The sequence below is a fragment of the Acartia tonsa genome, chromosome 2, assembly GCF_053477335.1.
Source record: "Acartia tonsa isolate MP-2025a chromosome 2, ASM5347733v1, whole genome shotgun sequence".
NCBI lineage: Eukaryota > Metazoa > Arthropoda > Copepoda > Calanoida > Acartiidae > Acartia > Acartia tonsa.
The window spans coordinates 54755661-54771856 of record NC_137261.1 but is presented as its reverse complement, the minus strand read 5'-3'; the positions used below and the strand labels follow the sequence as shown (position 1 = coordinate 54771856).

At 32.9% G+C, this 16196-nt stretch overlaps 1 protein-coding gene across 1 annotated transcript in view; it reads left to right on the top strand.

The window, feature by feature from the left end:
• Window positions 1-16196, top strand: part of LOC145312621 (uncharacterized) — a 36873-nt gene continuing 20677 nt past the window's right edge. Inside the window, exons 1-9 of the mRNA XM_080151881.1 lie at window positions 1-162; window positions 766-849; window positions 1661-1744; window positions 2080-2203; window positions 2944-2985; window positions 3404-3466; window positions 10281-10390; window positions 11319-11641; window positions 14636-14697. Of these exons, the coding sequence (XP_080008007.1) occupies window positions 1728-1744; window positions 2080-2203; window positions 2944-2985; window positions 3404-3466; window positions 10281-10390; window positions 11319-11641; window positions 14636-14697 (741 nt within the window). The 5' untranslated portion in view covers window positions 1-162; window positions 766-849; window positions 1661-1727. The remainder of the gene's footprint in view (window positions 163-765; window positions 850-1660; window positions 1745-2079; window positions 2204-2943; window positions 2986-3403; window positions 3467-10280; window positions 10391-11318; window positions 11642-14635; window positions 14698-16196) is intronic.

Below are 16196 nucleotides of genomic sequence, written 5' to 3'. Positions count from 1 at the left end.
ACTGGTCCTGTGGTGGTTTTAGGCTATTTTCTTGGGGGTTTGGACAACCCCAACCTCCCCAAAAAACAAGAAATCCAAAGGCTAGGGGCAAAGCCGCTAGTATCAGTATAAAATAAGAAAAATATTTGGTTCGAGAGATTAACTTTAATTTTGTAGACCAAGGTAATAATTTTATTCTTTACTTTAAACCTTCTTCAATTTTTAAAATAAGAAATAAGTTTCCCTTGTTGAAAATAATTTTAAAATTAATAAAAGCGGCTAAGCCCCTAGAAGCCTTTATGGGCACTTGTGGAGAGGGAAGCCCCCCTCTAATTTCAATTTATGTTTTAAAAAGAAAAAGTATTTTTTTGGAAGAGTTAATTTTATTGTATGGTTGATTTCTCTTTGGAGGGTGGTGGTATTCTCCCATAAAATAGTTATAAACCTTCCGGCACTATGAGAAGCTTCATTAAAAATGAGAACAAAATCAGCGGTTAGCAAGATAACTTTTAAACTTTATACTATTTTTTAAATCAGGGAAAAGGGAATGTGATTATTTTAAACAATTCTAAGCAAAAATTTCTCAACGCCCCCCTCTCTTCAATCTCCCCCTTCTTACCCACTTCTCGTCAGTTACATCAAAAAAAAATTTTTCGCCAACTCTACGCCAACAAAATATTTAATTTTCGTATATATCAAATGGAATTAATAAGCTGGATAGCAGCCCCTGGTTTAAAATAAACTAAAGATAACTCAATGTCGTCTTGAAATGTTTTTTTTGTTTAGAAGCCAAAGCCATAAGAAATTGGTCAGTACAAAATCTCTGCCACCAAGACCATACAATCAAACCATAGATTTGTTTGGAGGCAGGTAAATGTATTTTTTTTTGCATGAAGAAAAGAGACATTGGACTGTAAGTAATACTGGTTTTTTTTAAATATAAAACATAGACTTAAAATCAAAATAGGGTAAGCGGTTGCGAACCCTGCGGCGGCGCGAGTAGATAATGGAAACCGCGGTTAGTTGGCAGCTAAGAAAAAGGCAGAGTGTGATTTGATTACAGCTTTATTTGAAATGAATAAGAATACAAATTACATTGGTATATATAGTACTAAACAAAATCTATAATTAGACATTGCAGGCCAACTCTGATAACAACGGCCTGGGCGGCTTGGTGGTCACGGTGATGAGGGTGTAGGACAGGGTATTTTTAGCTATCTCAACTGTACATAACAATCACAGAATCAATTTAAGTGCGTAGCTTCTCTACAATGCATTTCCTTTTAAAAATATTGGTTGTTTTTTAGGGATTTTTAGATGGATATTAGTGTTATTATTGTACTATCTTCAAAAATAATTATATACCTTCCCTGGACCTATAAAAAGCTCCACTGTAAAAGAGAACCAGTGTTTTGTAAGACCCTTCACTACAGACACACAGAGACACACACATCTCCAGACAGACATCCTGTTACTCCTTTATAGAGATAATAATAATATGTAATTAAAATTTTTTAGGATCATGATGATTTTCGACGTATTTTCACAGTAGCTTTTCTCCTATTTCTAGCCCCAGCGGGGATCTAACCCTGCGGGGCAATCATTAACATTTATCTAACCTAGAATAACCTATAAGAAGATACTGCTGTTTCGTTTTCTTTCCATGATCCAAATGTTTTAGTATCTACCATGAGACTATTGACCAAATAGCTGGACATGAGAAACAAGTTGAACAGGCTGCCAGGCAAATGGAACTTATCATCAGGTTAATATCTTTGGTGCTTCCCTCAAGTTGCCAGTCGAACGCTGACCCCCTCCCCCTAAATAAATTGAAAATGGGGAAAATGGTGCGGGGGGAGTTTTCCCCCTGTGTAATAAAAATATTAAACTTAACAAAAATCTGTGTTTTAGTGTTCTTTAATTTATCTTATAAAATGTTGTTATAGCCGGCTAAAATAAAGATACTCCCCCCATTTACCTTTTCCTCTATCCTCCTACTGGATAAACTAACTGACCAATAAATATCAACCTAAATTGACGACAATTCTAAATCCATTTCAATACAACTTTTGAACTTAATTATCTCTTTATATACTTTAGTAAAGAGAGGAAGGCTATCCAGGATTTTGAGAAGAAAGTGTCAGATGGTGAATCCAATAGGAAAGCAAGGAAAGCATTCATGAAGTGGATGAATCTCAAGAAAACAACCGATAAAAATAACCAGGTCATTATTTTTAGATTATATCTATAATACAAAGTAGAACGATGTCTGTCTGTCTGTCTGTTTGTTTGCTCGTTTGTAACGAAGGATCTCGCTAACCACTAAACTATCATATAATCTAATAAACTCTAATAGCGGCAAACTTCATTTTTTATTCAGTAAAGAAGCATCTAAAATTTTATATAAAACAAGGATGACAACACCCATAAAAGCGAAGCACTGAAACAGTAAGACAAACGGACATTATAACTTGTATTTTGTCAGAACTGAATAAGCAGAATATAAATGTATAAGAGTCGAAGCAAAATTATAAGTAAATTTGTTGAAAAACTGCTTGATACAGGTTAATGTTTATGGACATACTTACATTTTTAGGACTTGATTATAGAGTTGCTTCGAGTATAATATTGTACTTTGTTGTCCCAGGAATCAGTAAACGAAAAATCAGATCAATTGGATAATTAGATCACATAAAAATTTGTTGTTAAAAAAGTAAAAAAAATCAACATGTTTAAAATGGACGCACGGACATTCTGGTAATGATTATAGAGTTGCTACGCTTTCTTTATCGTACCTAACTACTACAGAAGTTACCATGCAAAGTTTGAAATCGATAGAACAATTCTAACTTGCCTAAATTAATGAAAAGAGCTAACTCTCTGTGACGGACGTACGGACGGACCGACCCTAATTATAGAAAAGCTTCGCTTTTAAAAACAATTATTGGATATATAAATGTTTAGGCAGCCAAAGAATACACGGAAAAAGCAGCACAGGCAATGAAGGTAACTTTTTACATTTTAGCATTTATCAGGACTCAGCAGCCCTCTCGAGTTGTCAGCCGACTGTAAGCCTCAGGGAAATCAACCTTTTACAGTTTTAAAAATCAACTGAAACTCTAAAATGGCAATCCCTCTTTTCATAAATGTTTTTCCAAACTGGGTTTAAATTTGAGGCTTCGGCGCGGCTGCCGAGCCATGCAATTTATGCATAACACAAAGTAGAACGATATCGGTCCATCCATTAAAGATTAAAACCAGTTTGGTTAGCCCCATGGGGGCCAAAGGTAAGGGTTAACAAAACTGGTATTAATATTGTAACATTTGTGAGTTTTATTTTACTTTTTTTTTTAAATTGTCTATAATACGATGCTATACCTGATTTTTCAGTATGTTCATTAAGTTAGACAAAATTTACATTTAGGCAGCGGAGGAGAACATTACTAGAATAGATAAATTTTTGGAAATAGAGGAAAAACATCTTCAGGTAAAAACTCAAGAAGCTGTTTATAGTGTCTATCAAAATGACGTCATTGACCAATAATTGGCCAATACACAGACTATAATACCAATGACAGGCCAGTATTCATTTTATTTGACCAATGGTATGACTATTTCAGAACTTGAAAGAATTCAGCTTGGGACGAAATTCGACCCCAAACTTACAATATTAGAAAAAGAAAAAAAAGTTTTTTTAATGGGGGTAATGTTTTTCAAGTTGTGATTTCTCTTAGGATGGTGGAGATACCCTTCCCAAAATTAGTAATGAGCCTTCTCTGGACCTATGATAAGCTTCACTTTAAAGGAGAATAATATAGGTTTAGTAGTTAGTTATTTCCTTCACACACACACACACACACACACACACACTCTTTCACACACACACACATATTGTTACTTTTATAAAAGGATTAAATTTCCTGAATTCAAATAATATGTCACATCTGATAAAATCTATTTTATCCTCATACTAAAGTAACAGGATGTTTGTCTGTTTGTTTGTCTGTGTGTCTATGTGTACCGAAGGATCTCGCTAACCGCTGAACCGATCGGATTCTCCTTAACAGGGTAGATTCTCATATATCCCGGGAAGGTTTTTAACTATTTTTTTTACGTTCTCTATTTTAAAAGAGAGTTCAACGCAAACATAAACGTCAAACGCAACATAGACATATTTTGAATATAAAAAAAACATTTAAAGTGCCACTAGAGGCCTTTAGGGGCGTAGCCGCTAGTATTAATTATACTATTAAAAATTTATGATTTTTCTGATAAAAAACTTTTTTGTTTTATTTTGAAATATAATTCATCTGTGCCAAAATTAAATGTTAAATGTAGGGATAAGTTAATAAATGAAAGATAAATTAATGACATTAAGATACTAAAAATGAGGAAACAGGAAAATTGCAACTTAAAGATTTAAGTCTTGGTAGGGTTTTAGGGTATTTATTTTGTAAGCTATTTTAAGCTCTTTCTTAGTTATATATTAGATCTTTTCATGAAAATACCCTTTTTCGAATTTCAATCTTCTGCTAACCTAAAAAGTTACTTTAGGGGCCTAGAAATATATGTACAAAATTTCAGCTCTCTATCTCTACTGGCGACCTAGCGCCAGGCATGTAAAATATCAACAGATAACGGTAGCACGGCGGTTTTAACAATATCTCAGTAATGTGCAGGTTTTCAGCTCTTCTGCATATTTCAATTTAAACACATAAGGCCAAAGATATTATATCCAAAAAATCCTTTGTCAAAGTCTACTCGAGACCTAGCGCCAGTCAGTTTTCTAAAATCATGCATTTTATACCTGTGAAAAATAAAATCGCCAGCGCTAGGTGTAGAGTAGACTTTGACAAAAGATTTTTGGGATATCATATCTTAGTCCTGATGTGTTTAAGTTGAAATATGCAGAACACCTAAATTCACCTTCCAAGCCATTCTCTAAGCATTTTAATTTTTTTTTGAAATAACGGGATTTCAAAACTGCCTTTTGAAAAGGCCTAAAAAATATCTTTTTTTGTCCCTTTTTTCACTGTATATAGTTACAACTTATTAAGATATTATTCTCAGTTAAAAAAAATTGGCGCTTCCAGCACCAAAACCAGCAAAAACAGGCAGTTAAACTTCTGAACCCCTACTTAACCCCCTGACAGACCCCCCCTCTATCTCGGCTCCTGTTACAGATAGAGACGTTAAACTTTTTTCTGGTTGTTCATGTGTATTTTTAGAGAATTGCTTTTTCTAGTCATAGCGGTCAGACTGCTCCTTATCCGCTTTTTAGCGGCCAGTCGCTAAATATTATAACAGCTGTAGAGCGGCCAATTTTAAAGCTAAGAAAACCAAATTTTATGACAAACTATTATTTTTTATAATAAAAAAATACCTTTTCTGACCATCGTCGAAAAACGACAAATAACAGAAACCGCCAATTTTGGCGGTAAAACGGCCAATTTTAAAGCTAAGAAACCCAAATTTTATGACAAACTATTATTTTTTATAATAAAAAAATACCTTTTTTGACCATCACCGAAAAACGACAAATAACGGAAACCGCCAATTTTGGCAGTAAAACGGCGGTTGGCGGCACTAAATAATATTTTTATCTGTTTATAGTTACAACTTATTAAGATATTATTCTCAGTGTATTTTTAGAGAAAATTACTTTTTCTAGTCATAGCGGTCAGACTGCTCCTTATCCGCTTTTTAGCAGCCAGCCGCTAAATATTAAAAAAGCTGTAGAGTGGCAAATTTTAAAGCTAGGGAAACCAAATTTTATGACGAGCAATTATTTTTCATAACAAAAAAAATGTTTTTTCTGACCATTGCCAAAAAACGACAAATAACGGAAACCGCCAATTTCGGCGGTAAAACAGCGGTTGGCGACGCTAGTTTTATCTGTTTATGATCACAATAAAGACTACATACAAAAATTGGCTGGTCTAGAGCTGTTTTAGAATTCCGCTACTGGCAGCTTAAAAACGGCAAAACTACAGGTAGGAAATAAAAAATCAGTTAAAAATCGGTCAAGGAGTGGCCAAACGGTCATGGCCTTACTATTCACGGAAGTGTATTATTACTCAAGAATTAATATATATTTATCAAAAAATTTAATTGATTTGAAGCTTACATGGACTGCCGCCACTGGCTGCGGTCAGCTGGAAACAACAGCTGATTTAAAAAAAAATTTAATATGTCATGTAGGCATGTAAGATAAGCTTAATTTTACAATTTTAAGTCTATGAGTAAAAAAATAAATACACTGGAGCCATTCAAAGTTATTTGAAGACTAGGAGGATTATATCCTGCTGGATCATACCTGAACACCTAATTTTCATCTTATTTTTTACTAAGGTTGATTAAATATTACAAAAGTAATTACAAGAGAGTTGTCCTTACTTCTGATCTTAGAGCTTTGTCTTTATGGATGTTGTCATCCTATTTTTTGTCTGTATTTAATCACTTATTAATGTTGTCATCATTGTCATATTATTTGATAAAAATGTCAATGCTTTACAAATAAAATTTATAGAGAAGATCATCTTGATGTTTTTAATAATTAGATTTGTATATTTTGATTTTGTTGTTAACCCTTTGTAGACAAATTGATAATATTTCTAAATGTTATATTTTTTTAATTGTCTGCGTCTGGCATCTGACTAAAATAAAAATCTATTACATTAGTTTAAACAATTAACTGTCTTGACCCTTTCCAGACCTTAATCAGCCAATTTTTGTATGTAGTCTTTTATTGTGATAAAAATATTAATTGGCGCCGCCAACCGCCATTTTACCGCCAAAATTGGCGGTTTCCGTTATTTGTCGTTTTTTTGGCGATGGTCAGAAAAAGCATTTTTTTTGTTATGAAAAATAATTGCTCGTCATAAAATTTGGTTTTCCTAGCTTTAAAATTGGCCGCTCTACAGCTTTTTTAATATTTAGCAGCTGGCTGCTAAAAAGCGGATAAGAAGCAGTCTGACCGCTATGACTAGAAAAAGTAATTTTCTCTAAAAATACACATGAACAACCAGAAAAAAGTTTTACGTCTCTATCTGAAACAGGAGCCGAGATAGAGGGGGGTCTGTTATGGGGTTAAGAAGGGATACAGAAGTTTAACTGCCTGTTTTTGCCGGTTTGAGTGCAGGAAGCGCCAATTTTTTTTTTAACTGAGAATAATATCTTAATAAGTTGTAACTATAAACAGATAAAAATATAATTTAGCGCCGCCAACCGCCGTTTTACCGCCAAAATTGGCAGTTTCCGTTATTTGTCGTTTTTCGGCGATGGTCAAAAAAGGTATTTTTTTATTATAAAAAATAATAGTTTGTCATAAAATTTGGGTTTCTTAGCTTTAAAATTGGCCGTTAAAAAATAATAGTTTGTCATAAAATTTGGTTTTCTTAGCTTTAAAATTGGCTGCTCTACAGCTGTTTTAATATTTAGCGGCTGGACGCTAAAAAGCGGATAAGGAGCAGTCTGACCGCTATGACTAGAAAAAGCAATTCTTTAAAAATACACATGAACAACCAGAAAAAAAGTTTTACATCTCTATCTGTAACAGGAGCCGAGATAGAGGGGGGGTCTGTCAGGGGGTTAAGTAGGGGTTCAGAAGTTTAACTGCCTGTTTTTGCCGGTTTTGGTGCTGGAAGTGCCAATTTTTTTTTAACTGAGAATAATATCTTATTAAGTTGTAACTATATACAGTGAAAAAAGAGACAAAAAAAGATATTTTTTAGGCCTTTTCAAAAGGCAGTTTTGAAATCCCGTTATTTCAAAAAAAAATTAAAATGCTTAGAGAATGGCTTGGAAGGTGAATTTAGGTGTTCTGCATATTTCAACTTAAACACATAAGACCTAAGATATGATATCCCAAAAATCTTTTGTCAAAGTCTACTCTACACCTAGCGCTGGCAATTTTATTTTTCACAGGTATAAAATGCATGATTTTAGAAAACTGACTGGCGCTAGGTCTAGAGTAGACTTTGACAAAAGATTTTTTGGATATAATATCTTTGGCCTTATGTGTTTAAATTGAAATATGCAGAAGAGCTGAAAACCTGCACATTACTGAGATATTGTTAAAACCGCCGTGCTACCGTTATCTGTTGATATTTTACATGCCTGGCGCTAGGTCGCCAGTAGAGATAGAGAGCTGAAATTTTGTACATATATTTCTAGGCCCCTAAAGTAACTTTTTAGGTTAGCAGAAGATTGAAATTAGAAAAAGGGTATTTTCATGAAAAGATCTATTATATATACATACGTTTGGTTTTAGTATATTTTCCTACTTTCCTTTCGAATACGGAGCCCCTAGATGCTTTATTCAAAATTTATTTATTATGCATATTTTGATTTTTGTTTCATCAACAATAACATAGTCAAAATAAATGTATTAGACAGATTTCGGGTTCAACAAACTGTTAAATAGAAACAAATGTTGGATCTACTGCAGTTCACGGTAAAATATTGCTGGTAAGCAATATTTCAAAAAATCTATAAATTTTAAAGGCTGCCAGCTGCCAAACGGCTGAACGTACAGATCATACCCGCGCACCATTTTAAGCGGCTTAAGAAGGCCTACAAATAATCTGGAATAGCCAAGATCCAATTATATTTCATTCCTGGCTAATGTAGTAACTTACTATATGACGTGGTTTTAAATATAAAGCTTTTATATTAAAGGTTTGATCGTATGTCGACAGGTACAATCCTGGGATCTAAAGGGATATGCCAATGACCGATAATTTGATGTACATCCCCAATAATGATACATAAAATTACCCCTTTTGTAGATTACAGTTAATGGTTGAGTTTGGGCGCTCAACTTGATTATCCAACGAATCAAAATTCAATAAAATCCAAAAAGATGTTAAGCCAATGAATAAGAAATGCTATTATAAAACTTTGGGGATTGGTGTAATAAAAGGCCATTGTCCCCTCTCACTCTGGGCCAGTACAGCCCCTTATTTGTAGTTAGGAAATGTTATAATTTTAAAGATATTAAAAAAAATTTATACATTGTATTTGCTTTCATGACATTTTATATTATAATTCATTCTATTTATTCAAAATTTATTTATTACCTATGTATATTTTGATTTTGTTTCATCAACAATAACTAAAACAAAACAAAAATTATTTTACAGATTTCGGGTTCAACAAACTTTTCAAATATAAAACAAATGTCAAGTTGAAGCATGTACGTCACCTATTGATGCTGTCTAAAATGGTGCAAAAAATGGGGACAAATTTCAAATTGTTTTGGCGTGTGACGTCATACCCCCATCTCTTTTCTAGGGGGTTTCTTTCCTCCTTCCCTTTTCTTTCCCCTCACTTGTGACGTAAATAAACAGCCCCGTCAAATCAATTTGAAATTTGTCCCCATTTTTTGCACCATTTTAGACAGCATCCACCTATTCAGGGAGGAAGAGGACATTGGGCTGTTTATTACACTAGTCCCCAAAAGTATTATAATATCGTTTTCTTATTTGTCGGCTTTACAACTTTTGGGACTTAAGTGAAATGTTATTGGTTGATTCATTAGGTTGAGTGTACAAACGTTTCAACCTATCATTTTAATCTACAGAAGGGGTAGTTTTGTGTATCATCATTGGACATGTATTTTAATTTATCGGCGATTGTCTTATTCTTTAGAACCCCTTCTCCTACTTCTATCAAATACATAAATATATGCATAAAAATAACATTATTTGACAAGAATATTTGTGTCCTTAAAATGTATAATAGATTTATTATTATTTGGATCTAGAGAAAAGGTAATGTGATTCTGACAAACAATTCTAAGTGAAAATTTCCCTACAACCTCCTTCCGCTTTCCCTCCACTTCTTACCCTAAAAAATAAGATATACCCCACCTTACTTCCAAAGGTTTCGTGAATTTTCGTAGAATTGATTGTTAGACTAGCAAGGCCTGCTTGGATCTAAAACCCGATTAATATGTTCTTTAATAAAGTGAAAATTTTAGCTGGCTAAAATAACGATAGAATCCCTCTTTACCCCCATCCCCTCCCATTCTGCTAGATTAACGAACTGACCATTGCATGACAGGGTAAATAGCAACCTAAATTGATAACATATTTTCCCCTGTCATAAGATCATCAGATTCTCCATACTGTGGTGGATCAAAGGTTAATAACCCTTGTATGATTTTATTTAATTTTTGTAGATTTTCTATGTGATTTTGGAGGATTTTTCACAAAAACAATTTTGGTGAGGCAGTGATGCAGCTAACCTAATTTTTTAAAGAATCCACCTCTGGTTTCTAAACATTAATATTTCATTAGGCTCGTGCCCAATCACTGAGAAGAAAAAGTGAGGGTATGTTCAAGCTGATGAATGGCAAAGCTTTGGATTCTAAAGCTGATAGTCCCACAAGTGGCACAAAACCCCGCAGGTAAAAAAAAAGTTTGGGTAAAGTCCCTTACGTGACAATGCCTCTTAAGGGGCGTTTCATCGTATTATCACAGTAGATTTTCTTCTATTTATCGGACTCTAACACTGCAGGGCCAATTGCTTAATCATGCGGCGTCAATTGTCTAACCCTGCGGGGCAATCACCTGTCCTAACCTTACCTAAAATAACATATCGAAAGCTACTGTGAAAATACAAAGAAACTCCACTGAAGAGGCGTTGTCACTAAAGGGACTATGCCTAAAAGTTTTTATTTTTGAAAAGCTAGACTTTAATTCAAATTTGTTTACCTTCTAGTCTTTCAGTTAATTCATTTATGTGCATAGTTAATATTTTCATGCATATCCTAACTTTGGCAGATGGTAGTTTTTTGAGATATGCGTTTTCTGAGATGACCAATATATAGATATTAATATATTTCATATTTTTATTACTTAAAAGTATCTACCGTCTATCACCACATTAATTTTAAAAAAAGGGGGGGGGCGAGTATAGTTTACTGGAGGTGATTCTCAGGGGCGAGTGAAATACTTCAAAATAAACTTGTAAAGGGACATTCCATGAAATATAAGAAGTTTCCTAGTAAAGAATAATCACTTTGTTTCAGTTATTGTTATCTTTAGTAAAGACAGACACTAAGACCTCCTTTTACTTTGACGTTACTTTGACTAAAAAAAGGATTTGACAACATAAATTCAAATTTAGGAGATGTAACTGAAGATGAGGAAAGTCGCTAAAAAATCAGCGTGGGACGTCATAAAAATGAGGAATCATCTTTTTTAGTAGTTTTCTTTCCCAGTCCTCCTCTCCTCATCGCTCATTTTTTGACAGAAGATTCTTTTAGTGGGACTTTCTTCGTCTTCGATGTAACTGTTGCAATTAGATTTATTAATCTAACTTTAATATTTTAGAAGGATTAGCGCACCAAACATGCCTCTCCGTCAAGTGGAAGACAATTCCCTAATTTCACCACGAAAAGAACACACAATGTTACCTACAACGCCAGAGGAAGAAGAATACAAGTTCACACCACAAGATAAAGACGACATTACAAATGACGACATTACACACACCACTCAGGATGAAGACGATATTTTACTCGCAAAAGATCACTTGGCTTCAAAACCACAAGAAAAAGATGAAATTTTGCCAACAATGCAATTGTTAAAGTCCATGGAAATAACACCAGGAAATAAAACATGTTACTTTCAATTTAAACCAGTCCATATATCGGGTATAGTCCCTATTGTGTTAACGCTTCGTATTTTCACAGTAGCTTTTGACAGGTTATTTTACGTTAGGCTAGGTTAAGTTAGGTTAGGTGATTGCCCCACAGGGTTAGGTAATTTGTCCCACAGGGTTAAAGCCCCCCGCAGGGTCTAAAAATAGAGGAAAAATTACTGTGATAATAGGACAAAGAGCTTTTTAAGAGGCGTTGCCACGAAAGGAACTATACACCATCTGTATTATAGAGTTGGAAGGTTTATTGTTTGTTTATTGAGATCAGTGCACCAATTATGGTTCTACATTAATGAAATGCTTTAGATATGTCCTAGAAAGGATTCTGGCTATTTACTGCCCACTTATTCCTCAGATTATAGTGAAATGAAGTACTTAAATTGAAAAAAAATCCCCGATTTTATAATATAATCTTGGAAGCAACAGCAGATCAATATAATTTTCAATTCAGACACAACTACAGTAGTAGCTCTTCAGTTATTGTTTGTCACTTCTGGAAAAGCTTAAATCTGCAACTAAATCAATATTTATGTGAAACTTTCAACTGAATAAAACATGCTTTAATATTAGGAAAGTGTAAAGCAGCATCTACTTTACAACAAACCTTGTCAAGTCAATTAGAAATCACATCTCTTTAATCAATCAATGATAACTTGTATTTAATCATCAATACTTTTACTTATTTTAAATATTCGGTGGCTTATTTATTATTCTATTTATGATATAGTTTTTTATTTTATTCTAAATATTTATTTATCTAAATTATTACTCCACCAAAATCAATGGAAAATTGTATTTAATCATCAATATTTTTACTTATTTTAAATATTCTGTGGCTTATTTATTTTTCTATTTATAAAATGCTTTTTTATTTTGTTCTATTTATTCATTTTTGTTTAAGTTTTTTTTGTTCTACAGGGTGTTTCAATAGAAACGTTTTTTTTCAAATCTTAATTATGCATAGAAAATATAACAATTATATAAAATGCTTTATATATTTGGAAAACCTATTTTGGGACATTTATGTTTCAAATATTTGAAAATGATTTTTTCAATAAATCATGCCTTAAAAACCGGTTTTTCCAAGGGCCTTAGTTTTGAAGATTTAGGGATTTCAGGTTGTGGAAAAAATGTTCACATTTTTAAAATTCAAATTGCGCGGCTTGTATTAATAGTAGAAAAACGCCATGCATATCGTTAGAATTGTCATAAACTCTATTTTTTGGAAATATAAGTGCCATTTTTGTGCTATTTGTAGTTTAGGAGCTACGTTGAAAATTGTGAGAAAGGTTGAAAAGTTTTAAGTAAGTTGGAACATTTTATCACGTAGCTCCTAAACTACAAATAGCACAAAAATGGCACTTATATTTCCAAAAAATAGAGTTTATGACAATTCCAACGATATGCATAACGTTTTTCTACTATTAATACAAGCCACGCAATTTGAATTTTAAAAATGTGAACATTTTTTTCACAATCTTTAAAACTGTAAATCTTCAAAAATAAGGTCTTTGGAAAAACCGGTTTTTAAGGCATAGTTTGTTGAAAAAATAATTTTTGAAACATAAATGTCCCAGAATAGGTTTTCAAAATATATAAAGCATTTTATATAATGTTTTTACTTTCTATGCATAATTAAGATTAAAAAAAAACGTTTCTATTGAAACACCCTGTATTTATTCATTTTTATTATAGTTTTTATTTTGTTCTATTTATTCATTTTTGTTTTAAAACATATTCATCCACAAGTTATTATTTGTTCAATAAAGAAAGCATAATTTATTGTTTCTCATTAGAAAACTCATTACTTTTTTACTATTTGTGTGTTTGTAAAAAATGCTGTGCAATATGGATATTACTTTCCTTGTTTCAACTATATATAGTCCTTCTGTCTGTATGTAAAGACCTAACGAACATAAACAAAATTTTGTTTTACTCAGCTGCTATTCTAGTTAGATGGATGGGTATAAACTCTACAACGCATTAAGTTCTTCTGTCTGTTATGGTTACTTTATCCTTCCACTAGCGGCTAGGCCCCTAGAAGCCTCTAGGGGTATTTAAGGTAGGAGGGGGAAAATTTGACCTCATCCCATTTTAAAACTCAAAAGAGAAAAAAAAATTGGGGGGGGGGGAAGGGGGAGAAGACACCTTTCCAAAAAATAGTTTTAAACCTTCCCAGCTTCACTGTAAAGGAGAACAATATCGGTTAAGCGGTTAGCGAGATCCTTCGGGACAGACAAAAACGCTTACTACTTTATATAATAGGATATGCTTGGATGTTCTCCTGAATTTCATTTATTTGGAAGCTTTGCTACTTATGGATGTTTTCATCCTTGTTACAATGCTGAATTAAATAGTTTTATCATGTTAGTAAAACATTACCTTATGAACATATTTGTCCTTGTTAAGCTTTATCATAAATTCTTATAATAAAGTAACAAGATGTCTGTCTGTTTGTTAGTGTGTTTGTATGATTGTACCGAAGGACCATGCTGACCGCTGAACCGATCGGGTTCTCCTTAACAGGGAAGCTTCTCATAGGTCCCGGGAAGGTCTATAACTATTTGGGGGAGGGTACCATCAACTTCCCAAGATAAATCACAAAAATTGAATTTTTTTTACTATTCTCGATTTTACATAGATCCTTGACTGCAACTTAGACATACATATTTGCAAAAAAAAAACACTATGTCACTAGAGGCTTCTAGGGGCATAGCCGCTTGTATCAAATATCATAAAAATGATGATTTTTTGTTTAAAGGCTTTTACCCCTTAACGGTTTATTTTTATCTCATTTTCTGTGTGTGAAAGATATAGGGTTATAACATTAACTAAGTGACCTTTTTAATATGGATATGACGTAAATAACTGAGAGTTGGGTCATCCAAGTAAAGAACAAAATTTTTTTGTCTTCAACATTGCCTTAAATATTACCAGAATGATAAAATATCCTATTGTAGAAATATGAAATAAAGGCGTTCAATTTCAGGTTCCTGGTATGGTCCTGAATCTCCAGGTCTCCAGCTAGATAATAGGACCGGACCGATTAAGGTGTGGAAAGGGGTCCAACTTTTAAGGGTTAAAGAACACTTTTTGTATTGTACAGTAAAAATGAGGAAAAAAATCCCCACCTTCTAAAAAGTTTCTTACCATGTGATCTTCAGTGGCAGGTTGATTTATTTTAATAAACTAGTTGATTTACCTCTTGGCGACGGTGAAAGAGGGTCAGTAAAATATTCTAAAACCAATCCAACACATTTATATAGCTTACCTGAAAAGTGCAATCAATTCATAATGGTAATTTCTGAGATTCTAAGCTTCAGGAGGAGAAGTTACTATATAAGAGACTAAGATACTAAAATTTTTGCCGTTTTCTCTTTTTTATCCCATTTTCTTCTACTCTTTGTACACTACTGTGCCCCTAGCTTACCTAAACCCTGAAATGACCAGTAGACATCGGTTTAGCGGCGAGCATGATCTCCAAGGACGATGAACGGACAAACGGAAGGACTTAGATTGTACTACATGGTGTTTCAATAGAAACGTCTTTTTAAAAATCTTAATTATGCATAGAAAATAAAACAATTATATAAAATGCTTTATGTATTTGGAAAACTTATTCTGGGACATTTAATGTTTCAAATATTTGAAAATGATTTTTCAATAGATTATGCCTTAGAAACCAGTTTTTCCAAAGGCCTTATTTTTGAAGATTTTACAGATTTATAGATTCTGGAAAATATGCACATTTTTAAAATTCAAATTGCGCGGCTTGTATTAATAGTAGAAAAACGTTATGCATACCGTTAAAATTGTCATAAACTCTAGTTTTTGGATATGTACAAACCATTCCTGTGCTATGTATAGTATAGGAGCTACGTGATAAAATGTTTTAAATTTCTTAAAACTTTTCAGTATTTCTCACATTTTTCAATAATGCTCCTAAACTACAAGTAGCACTTTAATAGTACTTATATATCTAAAAACTAGAGTTTATGACGATTCGAACGATATGAATGACGTTTTTCTACTATTAATACAAGCCGCGCAATTTGAATTTTAAAAATGTACACATTTTTTCCTCAACCTTAAATCCGTAAATCTTGAAAAATAAGGCCTTTGGAAAAACCGGTTTTTAAGGCATAATTTATTGAAAAAATCATTTTCTAATATTTGAAACATAAATGTCCCAGAATAGATTTTCCAAATATATAAAGCTTTTTATATTATTGTTTTATCTTCTATGCATAATTAAGATTTTAAAAAAGACGTTTCTATTGAAACACCCTGTATATTTGTTTTTGTAACTTTAATTCAAAAATCATTTTCTTAGATTTTTGTTTAAAAGAAAACCTTTGGCTAAAATGAAAGCGACTTTAATATCAGAGAGAGAGAGAGAGAGAGAGAGAGGGGGGGGGGATGGGATCTTTATCATTATACCAGTCCCCAAAGTCTTGTATTTACATTTTCTAATTCGTTGGCTTAACAACTTTGGGGTCTTTTAGTCAATTTTAATTGGTTGGTTTACAAAGTTAAGTGTTCTTACGTTT